The following is a 25,542-nucleotide window of genomic DNA, read 5'->3' as shown; positions in this document are numbered from 1 at the left end:
CTAAATACAAATGTAGATGTGAAAACTTTGCTCTGTGCCATTTTAGAGAATCGATTGTCTAGTTGAAACCTTTTCTCTGAATTATATGCAACGAGTTATGGCAGCTGAATGCAATTAGGAACAGGTTTCTACAGCTAGATTGGAGTTCAGCCTTCTTCCCAGGCATAGATTTTGTGCAGCCTCATCTGGTGCTTTGGAGCATATGTCACATGGTGCATCAGCGGATGCACATGATCTCACTCCACACTGGTCCTGTCTTCTTTTCCTCAGCTCCTTGGATCTTTCCACCTCCAACACAGTGAAATCTTATGCTCTATTCAAGGATAAGTGAACTGAAAGTCATTGGAACAAAAACCCCTCTGGCAGTGCCAAGAAACAACCCTGAGCCTTGAGGCTATTCTGGGAAACTCTTTGCTTTCCAGTTTTCTGAATAGGTGAGCCAAAGATGTGGGATATGCTGAGGCCAAATGCACTCACACAGGTGCTGGCACTGTCTTTGCCCCTGATCCTTTCAGCTTCAATTCTAATGCTGGTCAAGCTGCCCTCTCAGAGAAAGGCAATTTATTAATTCCTAGTTAAAGTATGAACCATTGCATGAACAGCAGGGAAAATTACAGCATCTGCCAGTGAGATGTGAGCATGGGAGCACAGGAACAAGTCACCACTTTGCACCAGCAAAGCTCTTGAGACACCCTTGAGTGCCATTTCCTATAATTCAAGAAAAAATGGTGCTTTCTGAAATGCACCAAGTTCTGGGTCTAGCCTAAGCACCTTCATTCACTTTTAATAATGACATGGTTTGTGATTATCTCCTTTCACTCCTCCCGCAGTGGTGAGAAAGAAAAACCCTCATTTGGTGGTGTTGCAGCAGTTGCAGCTACACCTGTTTGTGCAGGGATGGCACGGACAGGCTGACATGGTTATCACCAGGAGTGGGTGGGAGTGAGACAGTCCCAGGCTGTTGTGGCACTGTAAAAACTCAACCCAGGACAGTTCCATGCACATTCACAGTGGTGAGGCTGGAGCTGTGTTGTTACAACAGTTGCTTCAATTCCCTAAAGTATTATTCTTGGGTGCAGCATGGAGATATAATTTGTTTGGAAAGGCTGTAGCAGAGTCAGAGTGTGGTCCAGGAGACCTTGGAACAAGTTCTTTGGTTCAAGCATGCTCTTGTCCTCTGCTTGAATGCATCTGGCATGATGTGATCCTGGTTTGGAAGCAGGAAAACCAATCCCCAGGACTGCAGGGTTTTGCATGATTTCACTGCAAGGACCAGGGGTGGAAAAGTTGACTTTAGCAGTGTGTTTGCTACCTGATCTGGGTTGTGCTGCTGTCATGAGTGGTGGTGGTGCAGCAGAGACAAAGATGTGGCTCCCACGTGCTTCCCCCCGCAGCTGTAGCTCTCTGCCATGTCTGGTACCCAGGGCAGCTGTGGGTGCAAGGCAGGGGGGAGCAGCTGGTTCCCCACAGCCTTCTGTGAGCAGCCAGTTCCACTGGCTTCAGAGATATGTCACCTTTCTGCACCAGCACAGATTCTGCCCTCCTGATTTAGCAAAACATTTGTGGATTTTTCTAAAAGAAAAATTGCAAGACTGGGACAAGATGCCAACCATACAGTGAATTAAAATGGCATTAAGGTTCTCACCTCTTTCTTGTTCCGGGAAATTGCACTTGGATCTATGGACCCCAGTGAGAGGTTTGGGAGCACAAAGTTGAGCACTTTTGCTGCAAAAACCTGTGGGAGAGGAAAGGAAACAAAGAGCCAGTTAGAGGACGAGAGGGAACATAGAATCCCAAATCCTGAGATGATGGAAATCAGCACAGGAGTTAAACAGTTGAGAATTGTCAACTAACTCTAGAGAAAGATCTGTCCTATATTTAAACCATTTCTCTTAACGAGGAAAGTGTTTAAACTGCTCCTGGGAGCAGGGAGTGGGTGTGCTAGACTGAAATGCCGTCAGCTGTCCGTCCACATGCAGCAGCACAACTTCATTGTGCTGGGGCTTTTCCTCATTCTTCAGTTAATTTCTGAAAGGCCTCAGTTAAGTGCTTTGATAGGAAAAGGTCGTTTCCAGCTCTTAGAGGGCTGGGTTTCGGTGTTTTCCTGCCCTTTCCTTGCTGCCACAGCTCTGCTCTCAGGCTGCAGTGCATAAGTGATGCTGGGTGCCATTTGCAGCAGTTGCCTAGGCTGCACTCATTTTGATAAGCATATTCTCCAGGGAACCTGTAAATAAACAACACAGCCAAGTGTGCATGCATTGGCTAAGGGAATCCATTGCTCACACATCTCCTGGGAACCACGCACAAAAGCACTGAGCAGCCCGGGCTGGAAACTGCTGCTAGAAGAAAGGGTAACATCTTTTATTTCAATAGCACTACAAGCACATTGATATCAGAGTTCTCTGATCTTTGATAGCTGCCTTTAATTAAGTGATCGCTGCTTAAGTGAGAAAATGCACAGTGAGTGTTCATTGTCTGGTTTGTGGAGCTGTGGTGTTCACAGCTAACACTTGGAGGTAGGCTGTCCCTATGCCCTCTGTTTCTGCAGATACCTAATAATTTCTGAAGTACTCCCTGGCACTTCGGATCACAGATGACACATGACAGATTAATTATGATATTAGGGGAATAACACAAGGTTGAAGTCAAAGTCATTGAGGAGGGAAAAGCAGTAAAGACTCACAGCAGGTTTGGTAACACGTGTGTACCTTGGGGTAGACACGAGCAGGAGCCAGTGTCACTGCCTTGAGTCCCTCACTGGCTACGACATTGTGCCAGCAAAGTTAAGTTTTACTACACAACAATGCAGGTATGAGCTTATGATTATCCAAGAAGGAATGGGGTTTCCCTCATTCCATGTTAACTCCAGGCAGTGGTGATTTAAGCTATGCACCTTCAGGTATCCTAGGCAGGATTATGACTCTGAACCTGATGATTATCATCTCTGCTAAACTGAACAGAATAAAGGAATAAAGCAACAACAACAACAATAAAAATCAATATAGCATTTTCTTTCCGTTTGATTACACCTTAGGAAAAGTCCTTTGCAGTGTTACTGGGTGCAGATTCAGACTGGAAGACAGTGAGCAATGTGATGTCCAGTCAGGTTAGAAAGCAAAAGATCAGCAAGAGGTGAAAACACAAAAACTAAAGAGACAATATTGTGTAGTGAGTCCTTAAACAATAGGCTGAGGGTCAGTACAGGATTAAACACCAGGGAATATTTCCTAAGGGGATGTCCTGCCCACCTGATTTCAAAGCATTCAATAGCAGAAATGTAGAGGGAGATGCTTTTCACCCCTGCTCTGCCCCTTGCCAGCATCTGTGACTCCTGTCTCTGCAGCCTTTGAAACTGCAAAGACTCAGAGCTGAATTTTGTCCAGGTCACTTGAGAAGAAAAGGGGGAAGGCAGCAAGATCCCTCTCACAAAACTGGATTTGCAACTGGATGCTTCCATCAGGACACAGGATTTATAGGGCACTGATGAAATAGTTTCTGCAAAGAGCAGCATTTGATCTTCCTGCACAGAGCCTGCAACGTGCTGTGCCCCTACTGCTGCCAGGGCTGGCTCAGCAGCCAGGGAAGGTATTTCTGAGAGGGTCTGAAGGACCCAGTGTGTCATCTGGCTCGCTGTTATTGTTGTCTTGAGCCCTCATTTGTTCAGGCCAAGGTAAATTCTTGCTCAGCTGGAAACTTCCCCAGCAAAGGGATGAATGCAGCGGTCCTTGGGAAATGGCCCAGGGCTCAGAAGTCGTACCAGTTCCAAGGGAAAACTAAGCCTTTGTTCCTCAGAAGCACAATCACCATGAAATGTTTTTTGACTCTCAGAGGGAAAAAGCCACACAGCTTTATGGGAAAATGTGGCTTATGCAGGAATACTCTGCTTGTTTTCAATCCTTCCTCTTGCAAATACCTTTTCAACTCCCAAAATTATTTCAACTGAGTGTGACAGAACAGAGCTATTTCAGGAATAATTAATTTTTTATCAGTGTTGAGATGCAATAGATTTGAAAGAGAAAGAAACTGACTGTGCTTTTGTACTACTGCATGTGAGAGACTTTCTAGGAAAGAGACCATATAAAAACCTCCAAAATACACCAGTTAGAGAATAGGATTTCCTACCTAAGTAATGCATCATTGCATTTATTTCTTACACAGAAATAAAGCAACACCTGGTACAGATCTGCAACAAACCAGACTACAGTAATGCCGTTCCCACAGACCTGGTGAGTCCTTGTTCAGAAAGGGTTTAGCATCCAGCAAAAGGTAAAGCTACAAAAATTGTTCTCTATTTCTCTTGATTAGAAAGAAAATGATAACAGTCTCTTTCATATTCAGACTGTTTATTATTTTTTCTTAATAGTTATTCTTTTTTGCTTTCCCAGATAAGAAAAGCAGGGCCACTGGTGCTCACAGGACACTTATGCCAGATGTAACCTCACATGAAGAATCAGTAACTAGCCTCCTAAAATCAGACTTTGGTATCCTGGCTACTATTTAAATAAGTTTACTTGGGCTGGATTACTTCAAGATTCACTTCTACTCTTAAAATTAGCTAGGACTATGGGAAAGCACTTAGAAGGAAAATATTGACTGGCATCCAGGTGGTGCAGATCTCAGCAGGGTTCTGCATCTTAAGGCTAGAGGTCTTAATGCATTTTTTTTCAGTGGAAAAGAGGTAATTAGGGAGCACCCTTTGGTGCCTGTAATGATTTGTGAGGTCTGTAGATGGCTTTGGCTACAGCAGAAAGTGGGACAGGATTATACTGAAAGCTGAGGCAATCTGTCTGCTTCCTCACAGAGGAAAAAAAAAAAAAAAAGGAGAAATAGCTTAGAAGTAAATTAAAACAAGAAGCTAGCCCTAGGAGAAGTGTCTAAGGAGAGAGGATAAAGGAAGGAGTCCTGTGGGAATGAGAGGCTCTGTCCTTCGTGCTGGTTTAGCTGCTGCTTGCCTTTGCTTGCAGCTTCTTTTAGGATTGCTGTTTATTCTTTTTAGAATGCAAAAAGGAGGAGAGAACTGAGGCTCAGTTGCTTTGCAGAGCTTCCCTGGGGAAGGGCAAACTGGGCAATGCAACTGTGGATCAGAAACAGCTCTGGAGGGCAGATGGAGATGGGAGGGGGATAAAGCCAAAATGCAAACCAAAAGAGATGGTCTGGACAAGAACCAGTCGTGGTACCAGGCCAAATGGGATGCAGCTGGGGCACTGATGCTTCAGCTGGGAGCCTCTTTTGAGGCTCATAAAGGATTTCTGGGACTGAGGAGCTCTAGTTCTGTTCAGAAATTGGTCATCCCCCAAATGCCAAAAATAACCCTGGCCTGACTTAGCCAGCAGCCTGTGTTGCAACCATACCAGACTCTGCATGAGTCAGGAAGAAAGCTGTAGGAGAGGAAGGGAAAGGACAGCATTGTGTGGGCTGCCACAGGGTGAGGTGAAGAAAGCACAGTCTGCTACCACCAGTACCCAACTCTTGCTTAAACAGGTTTTTCTGGACAGGTTCAGGATTCACTTCCCCTCTGAAAAGTAGGTGGAAATATGGGGGAGGCTCTCAGAAGAAAAGTATTGACTGGCATCAGGGTGGCACAGATCCCAGGAGGGTTTTGCATTTCAGGGCCAGAGGTGTCAACACTTTTCCTGGTGCAGAAGAGCAAGGTGACCATGTGCAATGGTTTGCTCTTACCTTGATGGGAGTGGCGACTTCTGGGCTGGCTACCACTAAAGGAGAGATCAACAGCATGCCTGAAAACTCGCTGGGCCGCTCACTGGCTGTCAGAATGGAGATGGCTCCCCCCTGCAATGCAAAATAACAGCCCACAGCTTAATACAGGTGCCAACATCTTGTTTGTATAGTAATCCTGTTGCTGGAAGGGGTTTAGTCCAAGCAAGCAATTACTTCTGCCCCACTGAGAGTGCAGTGGGGTCAGCAAGGGAGGCTGGAGGAGTGGAAGTGAGACTGGAAGTGTCTGGCTTTGTGGGGGAGAAGAGATCTGGTTTCTGTTCTCATGCTACAAACCCTCACGTCACGCAACTCAACTCTCCATGCAATGTCCATCAGCTCCCCAGGATGTCTTGTGTCCTCCTTACTTTAAAGCACTGAGAGGAAGAAAATATCTGAAGTGGTAGTTCAGGAGGGACTTGAAAAATAAGTTGAGTTTTATCAGGCTGACAGTCTGGTGCTGCATGGGGAAGGTGCCCTGAAGCCGGGCTTGCTCCGTGCTGTGCCACTGGTAACCTGGGCAACAGCAGTGCTGCCACTGGCATGTGGAAATCTTCACTAATTAATGGGAATTAAATATTCTCCTCCTCAGTGTCCCACAAGGGCCTGGCAGCAAACACCCAGCCATGGTCTGGAGCTAAATGAGAGCCAGGCTGAGCCGTCCTGCACGAGGACAGGCTGATGGCGAGGGGTGCTGATGGAAGGGATCCCGTGGGCTTGCTTGGGAAAGTTTGCAGAGGATTAGTTGCTAAGGGAAATATTTGGTGAACTTCCACACTTCTGGAGAACCAGGGGCTTGTTAAATGGAGCAGCAGCAAGGATCTCAAAGGCTTCACTGGGAAATTGCTCCTTGTTACACGGTGGCTTTGGAGCACGAGAGCCCTTCAGACCATGCCATGCCTTCTTATGCCAGAACACTTCTTTATCTGAGCATGGGCTGAATCCCAAAGTACTCATTCATTTTCATCTCCTCTGGGAAGGCAGGGAGGGCAGATCAATGACATCAGTGGGAATACTGTTAGCTTGAATAAAGGGATTTGGCCCGTGCTGTCAGAATCAGGCTTCAGATCTGTTCACCAAATCAGTGCCTTTGTTTTTGCAGCCTTAATCCCTGGTACATTTTCCTGTTAGGTTGTTTAACAGAATAAGGCTACAGGGTATTTTTATGCTTCATCCCCATGCTGCTCACAAAGCCTTGGAGGGCTTAACCTCCTGGTTACTGGTTAAAAGAAAAGGGGAAACCTGATGCTGCAGGGAGCTGGTGAGCCTTACCACACAGCCACGGGAGTGAATGGTCATGTTAGAAAGCAGGCTCCTCCTTGCAAATGGCTAATTAGGGCCATGGTGGGGGTGGAAAGTTAAGGACTGTCTTTACTCAAGGCAGATCTCAGGGCTGTAGCATGCTGGCAAATCAATCAGTGAATGAAGTGGAAGGGAAGGTTCTTTGCAGTTTTGTTTTCCTGCTGTGGAGTTATTTCCTGCCATCCCCATGAGTGCCACCAGGCTGTGACACATGTCCTGGGTGCTGCTGTGAGGGGTAGGGGATGGTGCTTACCATGGAGTGCCCCAGGATGAGAACAGGCAGTTTGGGGTGCTCCTTCTTCATGAGATCAATGTGCTGCAAGCTGTCCCTGATGAAGACGTGGAAATCCGAGACAACCATCCGATCACCCTCGCTCTGCCCGTGGCCAACTGCAGGGGAGAAGCAGAGCACACAGATAAGTCACTGGAAGCACTGGGTACAGTCAAGAAAGGACCTGGCAGAAATAAACCTGTTGGACTGTTCCTGTCCTAACTTGACCTTCTCCTGCAGTCATCTCTCAACAGAAAAAGTGCTGCAGAAATGCAAAGGAAACTGCACAGACCTGTCAAGTGACATATTGTCCATGACCTGACTTCTAAAAAAACATCATAGAATCATAGAATGTTAAGAGATTGCAAGGGGCCTTTAAATTTGGACTTCTATTCCCCCATGTTTCTATCTGTTCTTCAAAACAATTTAGTTCTGGCAACCTCCACCATCAAGGTGGGGAAGGGCTGTCTTGCCTTGCTGATCCCAGGGTCACTGCATCCTGGGAAATGGGGATTTGCCTCAGGGATCGTGGGTCTGGAGGCTCACTGAACAGCTGTAACTGCTGTGTAGCATCTTGGCCAAAACCAGAAAGATTCTGGACTAGATACAGTTGCTATAAACTTAATGGACCATGGACACAGCCTTTCCAGGGCCTGAATGAGCATAAACTTCACAGTCCTGCTTTTTCGCATGATACCCTGCAGTGCTGGGTGGGCTGGAAAGCTCTGTGTGAGGTAAGGGGTCAAGTGATGGAGGTTGCAGCAGCCTGCAGTGGGCAAGTATCCAGTGGCATCCTCCTCCTAAACGAGTGTTAATGCCAGCTGTACCACACCTGGACACTGTTTCCTCGCTCCGTGTCTGGGAATTATCTTGCCTCATGGAAGGGAAGGGGAAGATTAAAATGGGAGCTGGTGAGTTGCCATGGGAACAGTGGCATCCCTGGCAGAGGTGGAGCCAGCATCACCACCAACACAGCCCCAGGCAATTTTGAGCTTGCAAAGGCTTGAAATTAATCCCACCTTGGGGAAGCAGTTTGCATGCTTACCTGACCGCACATGCATGTTATTGTCTATCACAAATAGGATTTGCCCTTAGAAACAGCCCTTTGCTTGTTTCTGTTCCATGCAGGTTGTTAAGGAAAATTGTGAAGGGGAAAACACATCCCACTCATGTAGGTCAGGGCATAGGGGGTGTTAAACATCTCCCTCCTGCTGGGTGTCAGCTTAGGCCTTCTCCAGTGGGCACTGAGGCACATTTATAGACACAAAGGGACAATGGCTTGTTAAAGGAGGTGAAGCTGATAGTTGTTGACAGGCTGGATGGTTCCCCTTGCAGTGATCAGCAAAGAAAAGCACCACTGACACAGCCACAAAGGTAGTCAGTCACATCTGCTGGCAGTGGTCATACCAGTGGGAATCAGTAGGTCTCAACTTTCTTGTAAGCCACCCAAAAAAATCACCTTGCAAATTAGGCAGAACTTCTAATAAAAATCTGGACTAAATTCACTCCATCTAGGAGAAACTGAGCCCCAAACTTGTTTTTTTGTCAGGTGATCTCCATGGCTGGGTCTTTTGGCAGTGCAGGCTGCAATCAGCCACCCTGGCTGCCATAAAAACCCATACACACCATGCTGATCAATTATAAATAACATTTTACCAGTTCTGCTTTCCATGCACACACTCCAATTCCTGCCAAAATATGGTGCAGCAAGCATCCTCCATGGATCAGTGGCCAGAAACAAATCGAAGAGCAAATTAAATTACAAGTCATGATAATCTCCAGAAGTGAAACCATGTGTGTGGCTAGAGGAACTATTGACTTTAAACTGGTTTTTATTACAGATGGAAAGTGAGGTTATTACACTTTTTATACACATTCAGTCCACTCACTTTATGGTCCTCAAATGTGTTATCTGCCTACTATTTAACTCCAAATGTAGCAGGTTAATGTGAGTTGAACAGTCCAGAGAGAGGAACATTTTCCCTAACAGAGCTCTGCACTTCAGTTTTTTATTTTCTCCAGTGCTGCCTCACTTGCTTGCAGTCTCTCCTTCTCTGCATCTCAGGCAGCTGTGCAAGCAGAGACAGCAAACCCCCGTGGCCAGGCTGTCAGTGGGCCATGACTCCTGCTCTGGAACTGGGAGCCCTTGGCCTATTTTTGGATGAGACTGAGGGAGGTCTGGAAAGCCTCCTTGGCTCTAGTGTGAAGAATTTCCCCTGCTCCTACCACATAACAGTGACACTGCTTGTAACAGTCAAAGCAATGATTGTGGAATCCAAGGAATACCTGTGCAATGCTGTGACAAATTCCTCTTCAAATTTTTCCATTTTTTTTATTAATAACTTAATGAACCCCCCTTTTTAACCCTGGGTTTTAAATACCAAACTCCTGTTCCCCACTCAGATGGCACAAAGCCTGAGCAGCAGTTTGTCTGCACATGTGGGACAGGAAAGCCATGCAAGTTTTTGCTTTAAAACCCTCCCTGCCCCTTGCACAAGGTTAGCCAGGGGGCATTGCTAGCTCATGGTCTTTTATTTTACTATTTTCTGTTCTTCCTCTCCAAGAAACCAAACTTGTTCCCCCAGTGAGTGAGTATATTGCAAGTTTGAATTTCCCAGCTGACAAACTTCAGGGTGAGGAACTAAGACCCCTTATATTAGATGAAAGATATTTGCACAACCAAACATTGATACAGTCAGGAATATTGACATGTTTTTCTCTGATCTTTTGCCTTTAGAGCCATTAAGAATGAAAGGTCATGTTCATCCTTGATGTAAAGTTATTATCTTTGGGTTTTGCTGGGATTTAAGCCGCTGTAGTGATTCCACAATGCCAGTGGCAAAACAGTGGGTGCTGGAGGAGTGGATCCACCTTCCCCTAGCAACTTGGACTAACCAGAGACTGCTCCACACCCAAGTGACACAACACCAAGGCTGACAACAGAGAAGTGTCCAAGAATACCAGCTCCATGAGCTCCTCATCCCAGCATTCCCACAGGTTTCAGCTGTGGGCAGTGTGAGGTGCAGTGCACAGAGCTGTGACTGCTGGTGCACGTCCCCACAGCACCCAAAAGCTTTTAAATTGTTTCCCATCTATCTGTCTTCACACCCAGCCTGTGTGGTTCACTGCTAGTGCTGTGTTTGAGCAGTGGCTCAGTGATAATTTCAGGTTGTGTGTACTGACCTGACTGCAGGCACCCTTTCCACAAGCCTTTAAAAGTGAGAATCCAAACCACATATTTTCAAGTTGCAAATCTAGAATCAGGAGGTTTAAGCATCCATTTCCAACCAAACACACCTCTGCAAATTAACATACTTTGCCCAAACAAAATCCAAATAAAGGCTTGATCATCTGGTCCAATATGTCACACAGTTTTTTAATTCTTCCCTCTATCTTTCAGCATGAGCATGCTCAGACTGTGGCTCTGCCCCTGGAGTCAAGAACAACAAACAATTCAGTCAGTCCTGTCAGAGAGCATGACTTCAGAGCGTGGTTCCACCTATGATTATAGATCCTCCAGAACTACACATCTCTCTGGATAAAATAATACTGACTGCCTGCCCAGGGAGACAAAGCTGAGAGTTCAGGGATGGAGTATTTGAGGGTCTCTGGGGAGTCAGTTATAGCCATGTAAATATGACTCTGCCAGCATAACAGATCCTGTGACCCTGGAAATACATCTACAAGTCCCTTCATTCCTCAAATCCCACATTCTCTCATGCTGTGGGGCTTGCTTTTGAAAACCACTCCAAAGCAGCCAGGCTCTTCAGCTGACATTGGCTCACAGGCCTCAAAGAAAGGTTACGTCCTGTTCAGATTGGAGATATCCTGAAAAACATGTAAATAAAAACCAGTCCAACTTGACACTCCTTTCCCTTCATTGAAAGCCAGATGGGAACTGCCTGAAGGAATGGGCTCTGGACTTGCTGGGCAGACTCAGCCTGATGAGGGGACCTGGGCTGGATCTCCACCAGCATGATGCTTTTTTGCTGGGGCTGTGGGACAAGCTGAATAAATCCATCAGAGCTGAAGAAATCCATCCTTAAATGCAGTAAAGCAGAATATTAGGCAGAGAGGAGAGCTTGGCAGTACCTGTGCCTGCTCAGTGTGGGGTGCCTCAGACCTCAGGGGCACCCTGGGCATGGTGAGTGTCCCCACACCCTGCCCACCCTCTGATACCTGCCCTGGTTTTGTTATAAACACTGAATTTTACAGAAGCCACACACCATGCATATTTATTTCTTTTTCCAAGTGCTCAACCCTCCTGACAAAAGTGGAGCCTGGCCCTGGGTGCTCAGCTGAGGACTGAATTGACCCTCTGACCTTCTGCAGGAACATTTTGCTATGGAAAATGAGGTGATGGGAATGCAGGTCAAATGTTGAGCTCAGCCATGGTGCTGTAAATTCACCAATTTCAGGGCAGCTCCTTAAAGCTTACAGTCATGGGAAAGCAGAAATTATGCACCATGTTGTTTTTTCAGCCTTTGCCCCCTATCTATTATGGAAAAGCCATAAAACAAAAAGGACAGGAGAAATCTGCCTAGGGAACAGTAATTTTTCAGGAAGAATTTGTATCTTGGCCTTTCAGATATTTTGGTGTTTCCAGCTTTGGGGGAAGGGGATGGTTTGGATCCATTTTTATTGCAGTGAGAACACCACCTTTGTAGGATGAGATGTTCTCCCCTGGCAGCTGATAGTAGAAACAATCAGGAGGAATGCAGGGCTTGACTCGACTCCTGCCTCAGGATCCATCAATACTTTCTGTTTTCCTCTCTAGAGGTGTAACTCCAAGATTTTAGAGTGGGAGAGTCAGGAACAGGCAGAGCCAGGGGTTAGGTCAGGAATTCCAGGCTAAGCATTCTCTCAGCACAGACACATTTTGAATTGCAATGGTATTAACAGAGGAGTGTCAGGAGTTTTCAGTGGTTAAAGGTGAGAAGTGCCACCACTGTGAATTCAATGATTCCCAGAAACAGCTGAGGAGCAGCTCTGGTACCTCAGAGCCCCACACTGGAAAGAAATTCTTAGTGATAGCAGAGGGGCCATCATTGGCAAGGCTTGGAGCTGGAGAGTTTGATTTAATAAGCTGGAGCATGATGTGAGTCAGTTCCCAAAGGGCTGTTGTAGGCCAGAAAAGGTGAATTTGCTGCTTTAGCACCGGCACTGCCACAGCAGTGGGCAGCAGCTCCTTACAGCACAGACAGTGGTGTGCAGAAAAGGATTTGTGTTAGAGCCCACAGCCAAGCTCAGGCTGAAGATCCTCTTCTTTCACTGCCTTCTTCATCAATAAGCTTGTTGGAATCTGATAGGTCCATTTGAAGCAAACTCCCAAATGGCTTTTGGAAAAGAAGCTATTGTGTGTTTATTAGCTTTTGGAAAGATTTGTCTTATTCCTGATGTCCTCTGCCTCTATTTTCTGTCCAAAATTGGAGATGGAATGGACCTCTCACTGGTGTTAGACACTGTCACATGTGGGAAGGGGAGCCTACCTCACCCTTTTTTTGTTCTCACCCTACCACAGGTCATGCTGCTGGTAAGAGCAAATATTGGCATAGTTGTGTCCTGCTTGCTCTCTGGTTTAGGGAATAAAGCACATAATTAAAAATGCTCATGGATGCTTTCCCTCTGCAGGTGACCCACACAGAGGAATGATGCTGGGTCTGGAGCCCACAGCAGGAAGATGCCAGTGGCAGAAACATGGATGGTTCCTCTGGAGCACAAGGTGCAATGTGCCAGCCTAAACCCTCACCCAGGATCTCCCTGAGCCTGCAGCTGCTTGCTCAGGTGGGCACCTCACTGTGATGGCCCCAGCCTATCCTGAGACCCCAGTGCCAGGGCAAAGAACCACTTCAGCACCTCATTTTTTATCCAAACCCCACAGACTGGGAGACAGCAGCCCTTGCCTGCCTCTGCTTTCCTCTCTGCCCTTTACAAAATGCATTCAGACTTGGAGATAAAACTTAAGAGCACAAGATGCAGCAGATACAATAGCAGATACAATATTCCAGAGTGTTTCAGCTTCAGCAGCCAGTGCAGCAGTTAATGAAGTGTGTCACAAGGCATTGCAGCTGATGCCTGTATTTACAATCTCTACTGAAACTCCTCTGCTTCTTTCTATTTATTTTTATTTTTTTTTTCAGCACTTGTACAGCACCAGCACCACAGGGCATCACCACAGACCTTGGTCCAAGGTACAGCAAGATTTAAAAGTAATAATTAACTCCAATCCCAGGCTATAAGGCAGCATGGTTTCGCAAAGGAGGAGTTTGGAGAAAGCACATAGATGGAGAATTTGGGGGACACAATACCCAAGGCAACACAGCAAATGTTCTGTGAAGCCTTGATTTTCTGCTTGGTGACTTTTTAAGGTTTAATGAAAAAATTATTAATGAAATAGTAAACGCTTCAAATTGTCATAACAGCTCACTACTTAAAAAACTATACTTGTTTTGTTATTATTTAAGTACACATCTTTTTTCAGCAAGTGAGCAAAGCTCATTAATTAAACATACTGGATTTCAAAGCTCTCAGTGTTTAATTATTTGTTTAACAAGCAGTACATCTAATCCACCATTCAGACACACAAACAACTAAAACAACAGGAAGAAGCTTCAAAGCAGGACAATCAACATCTGGAAAAGTCAACAGACTGTGTTTTTATTGTCAGTAACACATAAAGCAAATGTTCCACTGGCAGAACAAATACACAGAGGAAGCACCTCAGAGATCATCCTGCTGATTCCTGCTCAACAAAGCATCTTTCTTGCCCTCAGAACAGACTTATCACAGTAAGGGAGCTTGTTCCTGTTTGATTTCCCCAATCTTCAACCAAACCAAGCCTGATGCACCGAGGGCACTATGAAATTTCTGCCTTCCATCTGTACCTACTCTTCATTTTGCTGCATGTGGAGAGCTTTGGCACCAGGACAGAGCCACACGAGCCAGGAGAGAGCAGGGTAAGCTGTCCTGGGATTTAGGACACAGGTCATGCTCCCTTGACTCTGATCAAGCTGCTGTGCTTATTTTACCTCGGAGCTGTGTGTCTCAGTGTGCACCTGACTGAGCCTCAGCTGTGCCCTCATCCCCTCCCACAGCTCTGGTTTCCACTCAACAAAGACCAGTTTGACACAAGCCTGTGGTCTTTCCCAGGAAGATTTCTTTCACATCAGATGGGAACCATTAGGAGCTAAAAGGAGAAGATTGTCTCTCACCACTGCTTCCACTTTCATGTTCTTTGAGAACCCGAAATACAGCTCAACATATGCTTATCCTCACCAACATCTGGGCAACCCCTTCTTGAGCACCTCCAGCAGAGATGCAGTGAACACACTGGGTTTTCCCACATTACACAACCACTAAATATGGCACCCAACAGAATTACCTCTTCCCCTAGGTGTTTTATGTATGAAGCATGTAACTAAGAACTGCAGGTGGATTCTGCCTCACTCTGACCAAAAAAGAGCCTTGTCCTGAAGGCACAAGTCCATCTGCTTCCCTCTTCCCTTCCAAGGTTAGCAAAATAATTTTCCTTTCAGCATTTGCTGGGTAGTTTTTATTCACTTGCCTCACACAAAGAGTGCAGCAAACTGAAAGCATTCTCCTCCCACATCAGAGACACATTTGCAGAGATGAGATATTTTTAGAATAGTGCACACAGAGATATATTGTTTGTTGTCTTGGTTAGGGGAAAAAAAAACCAACAGTCAATTTTCTATACTAAAATTATTTGTGCCTTATTGCTAGGGAGCAGACAACCAGTCATCTTGCTAAAGCCATTTGAGATCTTTTCAGTACTCCAGAGATGACAAACAAAATGACCTAGTATGTATCAGAGCAGTCATTAATTCTGGCTAACAAGGCAAACTGTTTCTGTCAATGTTGAGAGCCAATTCTGCTCTAATGGATACAAACATAGTTCTTTTGGCTTTACAAGACTTGCCCATTTCTAATGCAGTTGCTGAATTTGGCTCTGAACTGCAGTTCCTTAAAAGTCTTCCTGGAACATTATGTTGCTCATGCAAACATGCTAAAAAAACGCATCTGAGTGTTTGTGTTGCAAAAGAAGGAGCTGCATTTACAAAGAGCAGCCACTGTGGCCAGCCTAGGAACCTGAGTGTCTCCTGCATCATGAGAGGAAGGGGCCAAGGCAGTGTGAGACCCTGCACACGCCATGGTCACCTCCCACACTGCCTGCAGAGGGGCAGCTTTGTCATCCCTGTCACCAAATCAGGAAGCTGCTGTGGCGTGCCTGGGGAAGCCAAGGTCCATGAAAGAGGAGTATGGAGCCCACTTCCTCCTCCACAAAGCACACAACAGTATTCCACTTTCTTCCTCAGGCCCTTCTGCACCTCCCAAGCCAGTCCTTAAGAACATAAAAGCAGAGGACAGCTCCCAGAAAAATCCTTTCCTACCAGACTGCTGGGATCAATGGTTTGAAAACATTGCACAAAGCCAGTGTGGATGGCTGAGTAACTGTTGAGCTCCTCTGCAAAAGAGTTTCTTTTAGACAGAATGAAATGATTCCTGTCTAGTCTCTTCTCCTATGGGATGAAGATCACAACACAATATAAGATATATAATCAGCAAAGCACAACTTACAATGGCTCTAAGGAGTCAGAGACACCAACTAATCAAGCACTAAGGGATTTTATTTAGGGCCTATAATAAATTTTATAAGGCACTATAATTTTAATAGTTATTCTTGCAGTTTTGCACTGAGATTTTGCTCTCTTTCATGAGGAGCACATAATTTCCTGAAGAATCGGTGAGGTGACTTTATTTAGTAGTGGAATTGGTCTTCAAAGACTTATTCTGGCATGACACAGAACCAGTATCAACACTCAGATACTGCAGGAAAAATGCATGGACTTTGCTGGAGTTAATCCAGGGTCTCACAAGCTCATTTGATCTATATGCTGCTGATCTAAGAGCAGAGAAGAGCTTTTATTCTGCTGTCCACATACGACTTGAGATATCACTAATGGTAGCTAGAGTTTCACCTTCAGTGGAAGAGGCAAGCAGCCAAGGGATCTCTCCCTTGGTATTTTATTTTAGCTTTTAAACAAATATAATTTTCTTCTCTTGTTTCCACCCCAAAAATTAAAAAAAAAAAGTGCAAGTTGTACTTTTTCCTAGCTGAAAACAAGGATGAAAATCTATTTGCACTGACTTTCTGTTATGCAGTTTTAAAACAGCTGGGACACCAATTCAAAATGTCAGGATTTTCAATGAAAACAAATATTTTTGGAGTGCTGGAGTGGAGCTGCACACTCCCCTTCCCCTTCCCTGCCCATTTATTCCAAAGCACGTGTGCTGCCTCTCCAAAACACACACGCTGTTAACTCCTAAATGACAGCTTGATCAACTAGAAAACATTTCCATTTCTTCCCTTAACAAACTGCACAATCCAGATGTGAGCCTTGGGTAGCTCTGTGCTCGAGCAAGCAATCAAATCAATTAATTTTGGGAAAGACAGACCCAATTCTTCCCTGCCTACAGTAGCCTGGGCATCACAAAGAAAAGAAGATGAAAGCTGGATCATGTAAGAGCTCCCTTCATGCTGCTGAGGAATGCCTTGGGAGATGGACACAGCTTCCTTTCAAGCTCTCTTCAAAAGGTTCCTCTCCATGCAGACCACCCATTGGGGACCCACATCAATAACAACAACAACAACAAAAAAATTTGAAAAGACCCATTTTTCATTCAATTTATTTACATGTTAAAATAAACACGAGTTCTCATCTAGAGCAAGGGCTCCCAGTGGGTTCTGTTTAGTCTGTGAGATTCTTGGCACCAGAGTACAGCATTTCTCTATTCCAAAGCAATCTTGGCACAGAATTGTTGGTTATATAATTTTTTTAAGCAACTGGCAAATGAATAATGATGTTTCTAAAAAGAGTGACTCGTGTTCTAGGATACCAGTAAGGTGTTTTACCAATTAATCTGCCAAAAGGTCATTAACAAACCTGAGATCTCAAGACCCTTCAGTCAGGGTCAGCTCTCTCCATGGGTTGCACTTCCAGTTCTCAATCACCCTGTCCAAAGGGAGCTTTCTCACAGAGTTAAAAAGATTTTCCCTTTTTGCTTCACTCCTTCCTATTTCCACATGGCAGTGCCACCCTCATTAGATGGGATTTGTCCCTGCTCCTGACAAGGCACGAAGGAAATACCACTCTCCCAGAGCCAATAGCTTTTTATACCCACTTTGCACAAGCTCAGTGGGTGAGCAGCAGGTGCATTATTTGAAATAAGGGCAGGCTTTTAAAATTATTTTTTTAAGCAGGGTATATCCGCTCAGATCTGTAGCTCACTCAAACCCTAACAGATCTGGGAGCAGCACAATTAAGGAAAAAAGCTCCTGATGAAGCTGGCCTGGCAGGGAGCATTCCTGGGTGGGTCAGGCCTGCCCAGTGTGCACAAATGCTGCCAGCTGGCTTATGGCTGGGTGGCATTTAGATGGTGCACAGAAAAGTCACAGGGAGGTGGCAGGGCAGAAAATAGCTCCCCTAAATCTGTCCTGCAGCAAAGCTGTTGTCCTTTCCTGGTAGAGGTTGATTTCAAAGTTAGTGTTGTGGTCGTTTTTTACCACTTCATACCCTTTTCTCTGTATGTTTCCCCACTGCAACTCTGAAATTGTCCTCACTATATATATATATTTCCCTAAAAAAAACAGGATCAAACAGGCAGGTTATTGCTTTCTGTGCTCTATTACTCATTTCAAGCCATGCCTGGGTGACAGTAGGCAATGAATCCTGGCTGGCAGGTCTACAGTTCAGTAAACAATGCACAGATACAAGTGTTGAGCTATTGAAGGTTACAGACCCAAATGCTGTTTTTGGGCTGGGAGATCTCCTTCACCACCAGCCAGCAAGGGCGTATTTGCAGCTCAGGGACAGATCTCTACAAAATCTGTGCAGGAGAGGTGCAAGGTGCATGAGAGGGCACAGGGCTGCAGCCAAAAGTGCAGGTGGCACCAGGCAGGGTCAGCTCACCAGTGTCCTCTGCCTCCTCTCCCTCCCCCAGCCCTCTGCTGAGCTGAGCAGGGACTTGGCACCACCGTGGGTCAGGCTGCCTGCTCTGAGCATTAGAAAAACTGCCAGGATCTGTCAGCAGCCTTTGTCTTGGATAAATTTGGAACCAGAAAATAAATGTAGCATGGAGAATGTCAATTTTAAGAGAACTGGGTTGAGAGCATTAGTCTTTGTGCCATCTACAATTCAGCACTTTTTTTTTTTAAACTTTATTTTGGTAGCTAAGCAAGAATTCTCAGATTAGAGAGTACTGCCAAGCCCTGAATAAATGCCAGCATTAGAGATGCTGTGGGTATAACAGCTCTCCCCAAGAACTGAATCTGCAGACAGCATCTTCAGAGAAATTAACCCTCGAGTGCCACAGGACAAGCTCTGCAGCATCAGTTTAGATGCTCTGGGAAATCTCACCCTGTGGTTAGAACAGGTCTCTCCTATTCATGGAGCAACACTGATGAAAGGTGGGGTAAAGCACAGGCTTAGAATAACTTAGAATGGCTGACACAGTAACTTTCCTGCATTGTTGGTGAAGTGCTCAAGTTTCCAGGTGGAATCCTGAATTCAACCAAAGGACATGTAACTACCAAACTAGTCAAGCAGCTTGTAATTACCTGACATCTGATTGTTTATTTTCCATCCATAGCCCATTCCTTAGCAGCTCTGAAAGCATCTGCTTAGAATATGGATAAAAGGAAAAGCTATACAGGTGCAATTTAACCTTTCTTATTTTTCTGCCCCATCCCTTTCAATATTGGTGAGATGTTTTATTATAAGCTGCTCTATTCACTGGCTGAATCCTCCTCTCAGCCTGTGAAGAACCATTCACAGTCATGGCTTTGCATTCTTGGAGCTCAGGGCTCCTCAGCTGCAAGCTCCCTGGAAGTGGGTCAGCATCACATTCAGGTGTTTTCATGCATAGCCTGAGACACACTGAGGGGAAGTGTCACTGCTGAGAGCCAAGCCAAACCCATGGCAGAGCCAAGGGACAGTTTCCAAACCCCTTCTTGCACAGCCTTCTACTGTGCTACAGAATGAGCCCCATCCTGATCTGAGTCACACAGGACTGATCAATGGGAAGGGAACCTGCAAGAGAAACCCACAGCCAAAACTGCAGCACTGCTGGAACATAACACAGGCCAACTTAAAGTGATGTGAAACCCAGGAAAGTCTTCAGAAATATATAAAAAAAGAGCTTTTCTAGTGTAGGTCACTAAAATTTGGCCACAGCTGGCACAGACAGGACAAGCTCCCATCTGAGGACTGGCTGGTACTTAGAGAAATTGGCTGATGAGTCCCTATTTCATGTCTTAGTACATTATGGAACCAAAATCCCCCCATGGCAGTTCTCCCTCACTGCCAGAATGCACAGAAAACTTCAAAGTGAACTTCACACACGTCTTCAGGTAAGACTTCTTCCAGATGGCCTTAGGTTTTGTAGGAGCTTTTGCAATCCTCATTTTGTTATTCTGGAGAAGGCTCAAGGCCAAAAGGAGTGTCACTGGGATGCTGGAGAATCTCAGCTGGGCTGGAGAATGAACCAGAGGTTAACCAGATGTTTTTCTTTACTTTACCAATGGCCTCAGAAGTGAAGAGGATCACACTGCCTGAGGCTTTCAATTATCAAAGTTAACTCCCTAAAATTCTGAAATAATTTTCCCAAAGCACTAACTATGATTGTATAGCTCCCTGAACACTTTAAATGCTAAAATGATATTTTATTCTCTAAAATAATAGTTCAAGATATGCAAGTTTTTTACTAAAATAGGAAAAAAAAGCCTTAAAACCTATGAGTCAAATCCTAGTCCTACTGAAGTTAGTGGCATTTAGCTACTGCCTTCAGAGGATGCAAACATGTATTCTGGGTGCAGCAGCACAGAAGTAATTAAGGCTCAAGCAACTAAGGAATAAATCCCCAAACTACATAAGAATCACATTATAAACTTGGCTGTAAGTTAGATGCATTCTGGAAGAAATGAGAGGCTGCAGGGCTGAGCTGGGGACACAGGGACTGGCACATCCCTGAAGGAGAGGGGGGCAAAGCTGATGGAATCTGATCCCTCAGCTGATGTCTCAAAGAGGAAAGGAGAGGCTGAACCAGGAGGGGGCCAGGGGATGTGTGGCACAGAAGTTAAAGACATCAGCTAAGGACAGCAGTTTATGTTATTAATGCTCTGCCAGGCCCCACAGACAACCAAAGGAGAAATGCTCTGAACGAACATGTTGTGGGTAACTATAGATGGAGAAGAGAAAAACATTGGCATCCAGCCCTAATGTGGGCAGGAATACACTGGGACAAAAAATGAGGACCTTCAAAGAGTCAGAGGGGCAAGAGCCTGGAACCTCCCGCTCAGCAGCCACAGTGTGTGCTGGCAAACAAACTTGGCTAAAAACTGATCTTTGACCACTTGTGAAGAAGACAGAGGATGCTGTTTGCAGGAACAAATGCCTAGATAATGCAGGGAGTGTCTTTCTGCCCCTGCTGCTAACAGGAGTATGTTTTAATAATAAAATAAATGCCCTCTTTTAACATTCAAAATGAAAGTGCAATAGGAGAAGCACTATTAAATTAAATCCACCAGACACTGCAGAACCAATTCTGTTTCTCTCCAACACTTGGACTTATTGAAGAGGGAAGAACCTGAATATGTGAATCAACAAAGGATTAATTTTCCTATTGTTCACTAATTACTTTCCTTCTGGGGCTTGTTTCTGCAATATGCACTCATTTGGAGGCACTGACAGAGAATATTCTGTTTTTTAAAAAAACCTCTACATATTTTGTTATTTAAAAAATCACTATTAGTTTTAGGACTTCTGAGAGTCCCTTAAAAGTTCTGCTCACAGTCTGTAACAAGTAGAGCTACTCCCAGGAAAATCAGCAGGGAGAAAATCCACCAGCTGGAAAGAGAAATTTCAGCTCTGGAAAAACCTGCTACACTTTATGAATGAACAAATAAACAAACAATCCACACTAGAACTACAAATTATGAAAAGCAGTACATGGGCTGCTGCTGCATCTTTATTTTGTCAAGTGGAGCTCTGGAACCTGGGCCATGAAGGAGCAGGAAGCTGATGCCTGGAAGGACCCCGGAGCTGGTTTAGACCCTGCACCAGCTCCTGGCATTTCACATTGTGCCAACACACACTGTGGGGTAAGTTTGCCTGGAGGAGGCCAAGGGAGTCTGTTAATAGCAAGTTTTGGTGAAAAATAGGCTGAGTGCCACAGTTTTGATCAAAACACACAAATGCATGCAACTTAAGTGAGCCTTCCCATGACTTCAGAAGGAGGTTATAAGGAAAAACCATTCTCTTATTGGAAGTTTGGGGAAGTTTTGCTGCTTTAGTGAATTATTTCCCCTGATACTGTGACCGTTCAGTTCAGCAAGAAGGATTTTATTCTCAGTTTCCAATGTAGGCAGGGCACAAAAAGCATTAAAAATGAAGACAAAATTAAAATTGCAGGTTCAGGCTGTTCATTGACTGGTTATATGTTTACAGCTCTTTGTAAATCTGCTTGTCCTTTGCCTTTGTTCATGCAAGTAAGAGCTCTCTTTGCACACCCCACTCCTTAACAGGCTCTTCTCCAGGTTAGTGCTGAAACAGGCACTAATCTGGGCTGGACTAATCTGAGCTGGGCTGGGCTCCTTTGACTCCTGTTATCCATCTAAAAAGGTACTGAAGGAATCCAAATAATGTTTTAATCCAACTGGAGTTACATAAACAAAGTATGTTTTTTCCCTTTAATTTTCAAAGGGTGTTCAGTAACTTGGAACAGTCATTTGTAACTCAATTGGATGACAAAGTCCACACCTGTATGAAGATACTCTTGTAGGTGAGGAATCATCAGTAATTAGCTTCTGAAACTTCATCCAAATATCACATCTGAAAAACAATAGGCAAGCTAAGCACATTAATGAAATGCTGTTGCTATGGGAAAATTGTTCCTGTAAAGGTGGAAATAAACACGCTTTCTTTTTCTCACAGTGCAAAAATGTCAAAAAGCCTCTCCTTGAAGATGAAGCTGGTATTAACCATAGGTACTATTAAAGTCTGCTTTTAAGAAGGTAGTTCTTTTCACCCATTTCAAAACCCTCTATGTTTTATTTTTAGAAGCAAAACATCTCAAATACTAGCAGCTAGAATGCTCTTTAGTTCATAAAAAATAATTGATGCTGGGACATACGGTGATTATCTAGTTCAAGCCCCTACTCAAAGTGTTTCCCATTTAACCAGGTTACCCAGGGCCTTATTGAGCTGGGTTTAAAATATCTCCCTGGGTCCTGCTCCAACATTTGAGTGCCCTCATGATGAAGACATTTTTCCTTGAGCATAATTGGGATTTCTTGTGCTGTAACTTGTGTCACTTTCCTCTCATTCCATCACTGGGCACCTCCAAGAGTCTGGCCCTGCTGTCACCACATGCTCCCACTTGTAGACTTGTAGATAGCAACAAGATCCCCTCTTCTAAGCCTAAATAAGGTTTCTTAAAGCTTCCTTCTCTTCTAAGGCTAAACAAGCCCAGTCTTATCAGCCTCTCCTCGCTCATCTTGTCCTCCAGTACCCTAATTGTTTTGACAGCCCTCCTCTGGCCTTGGTCCAACATGTCAATGTTTTCATTTTACTGGGGAGCAAATTGGACCCAGTGTTTCGGATGTAGTCCCAAAAAACGCTGAATGGAAGAGTGGAAGAGAACAATCACTTCTCTTTGGTTGCTGGCTATAGTCTTTCAATGCAGCTCAGTATGGGGTGGCCTTCTCCACCACAAGGTCACACTGCTGACCTATGTCCAGCTTGTCTGTGAGGATCCCCAGGTCCTTTTCTGCAAGGCTGCTTTCCATTCATTCAGTGCCCAGCCTTTAATGCTGAACGGGGTTACTCTACCACAGATGCAGAACCCCCCAAGCGCCTTTGAAACTTCACAAGGTCCCTGCCAGTCCCTTTCTTCTGCACGGCAAGGTCCCTGTGAATAGCAGTCTTCCACGCTCAATTTCCACCCTGAAAACTGGCTGAAAGTCTCTCCATCCCATCATCCACACCACTAATGGAAAAGGTCCACTGATATTATAAGCAACACTGATTTGTTATTCTTTCTCTTGAAGAATACAAATTCCTCTGATGCTTCTTGAGGTCAGAGTCCCTGATGATATGAACTAATGTCCTACCACAGAAGTCAGTCAAGGAACAAAGTTTGAAGCAAGTTTGACGTCTGTCCAGTAGCCCCAGATAACAGACACAGCTGGGAACATGAAAGGATCTGTTCTCTCAGCCTTAGCTCTAATAACCATCTGGTCCTTGTCCTTCCACCCTCCAGTATCTTGCATGCAGACATATGTCCACAGCCTGCAGGGCTGGTTATGGAGAGCAGGAAAGCTGTTGAAAACATTACAGGAGGTTGCCAGCCCTTCTGCACTAACACAAAATGCAACTACAAGTTGCAGCTTGAACCTGCTTTCTGACATTGTGACAGAGTTATCGTGGATTTATATGAGCAGCTGTGAAAGCAGAATTTGGCCCTTGATTTGGGGATTAATTTATACAGGTAAAGACTGAGCACAGATGACAACTGCCCAGAATCTTGAAATAACAAGAGTGAAACAACGGATGAAATTAAGATGATTGGAAGATGATTGTGAGCTGAGTTTAGTCAGGGCTATTTCCTCTTTAGTTTCTCAAATTCACCAAAGTGAAACCTTTGTCCAAAAGCAGGATGTTTTATTCCTGGTTATTGGTACCACTCATTCAAAATGCCTATCACTTAGGCCCAACATTTTCAGCACCACATGAAAAACAAATTGAATGGTCCACTCCCCTCACAGAGTTTATCTCTCACCTGAGAGGCAGAGCTGTGGAAGGGAAGCCAGAAGGACTCAACCCTCATGGTAAGGAAAAGCCTTTTAAAGTTTCTCCAATGAATGACCCATCTTTCTCCTGTCATGCTGTCTGTCTGTCATGCTGCCTGTCTGTCAACAGCTAACAGCCAGCAGTGACAGCTGAGGAGCACGGCCTGGGCAGTGGGCAGAGCTGACATTGTGGCAAAGGGAGCTCTCTGTTCCTGCTGCTGCCGTGTCCACGCTCACTGGGACTGTTGTTCCAGCCTCACGCCTCCTTGTGTGGAGGCCAACAGCGAGGCTTTGTTCGAGAAGCAGCTGCTGAGAAGATGTCCTGTCTCATGGAATGACCAACTGACGTTTCTCCTCCTGCTCTTTAGTAAGCAGGGAATTATTAGAACTGGGGTGGGTTGCCTGGCCCATTTTGTTCAGAGTAAAAAGCCAGGCCCTCAGATACTGGTGTGCCCCAAAAGGGGTTCCCTCATAAAGTGGGCCTGAAACAAAGCCAGGGGAGCTGGCTCTCCAGCACCTTCTTCTCATCACCTGGTGGAGTGAGGAAAGAGACTGGCTCATGCCAGAGGGTGGATGGGGCATGCCTGGATTGAGATGTGTCCCAGCCCTGCTTCCCTCAGAGCTCACAGCACATCTCTGCTGGATGACGAGTGAGCTCAGTTCAGCCAGGGCCTGAGCCAAAGATCCTGTTCAGCTGGATGACATGTTGTTTATTCAATAACCTTTTGTTACGGGGAGGATACAAAGCAGTGAGGAAATGGTTGAGCAGTTGGGAGGAGCAGAGTAACTGAGGAAATCACAACCATTCTCTTGCAATCTTTGCTGCAGCCCACCATGACCATCCAGTGATGTCCACATACAGGGGCAGCGATGAAGGAACATCTGCATTGTCTTTCCCCCTATCAACAGTGACTGCATCCAGCTCTGGGTTATAGCATGGTGCTAACCTGTCTTACCTCACTGACTGTACCACAATTAAATCTGACTTAAAAAATAATAATTGGTCAGGGTCAGATAAACAAATAAATTGCTTTGAGCAGCCTGGGTGTGGTTGGCAAGTTTTCATAGCTCACAGTAGATGACACTACGTGTCTGATTTCAGGTGTTCTTTCTTCTATGCATCTGTGATAAAGGTGTAGCCAGTCCTCACAATTTCCAAACTCCCTTGCCTGAAAGACTGGTATAAGACTGTTTTCCCCACTTTTACATCAGCAGGGAAGTCCATGAAACAAATAAATGCCCCTGAGTGGAGAAGAGAGGAAACACCTCTGAGTATTCCCTGCACCTTTCCTAACCCAAATATTTAAAACAAAATACTACACTGCTGCATATGTGTGCTCCATCAGACACACCAGCTCTGTGGAGCCTGACTGTTTATTTATTTTTA

General features: G+C 45.1%; 1 protein-coding gene across 3 annotated transcripts in view; it reads right to left on the bottom strand.

Moving 5' to 3' along the window:
• Positions 1 to 25,542, bottom strand: part of MGLL (monoglyceride lipase) — a 62,015-nt gene that overhangs the window by 9,463 nt on the left and 27,010 nt on the right. For all 3 annotated transcript variants that reach the window (XM_058813197.1, XM_058813196.1, XM_058813198.1), the window contains exons 4-6: positions 7,271 to 7,407; positions 5,680 to 5,790; positions 1,646 to 1,735 (exon numbers count right to left, since the gene is read on the bottom strand). In XM_058813197.1, the coding sequence (XP_058669180.1) occupies positions 1,646 to 1,735; positions 5,680 to 5,790; positions 7,271 to 7,407 (338 nt within the window). The remainder of the gene's footprint in view (positions 1 to 1,645; positions 1,736 to 5,679; positions 5,791 to 7,270; positions 7,408 to 25,542) is intronic.

Source organism: Ammospiza caudacuta, chromosome 12 (assembly GCF_027887145.1).
Source record: "Ammospiza caudacuta isolate bAmmCau1 chromosome 12, bAmmCau1.pri, whole genome shotgun sequence".
Classification (NCBI taxonomy): Eukaryota; Metazoa; Chordata; class Aves; order Passeriformes; family Passerellidae; genus Ammospiza; species Ammospiza caudacuta.
The sequence above is the reverse complement of the archived record's forward strand: the minus strand, read 5'-3'. Positions and strand labels throughout refer to the sequence as shown.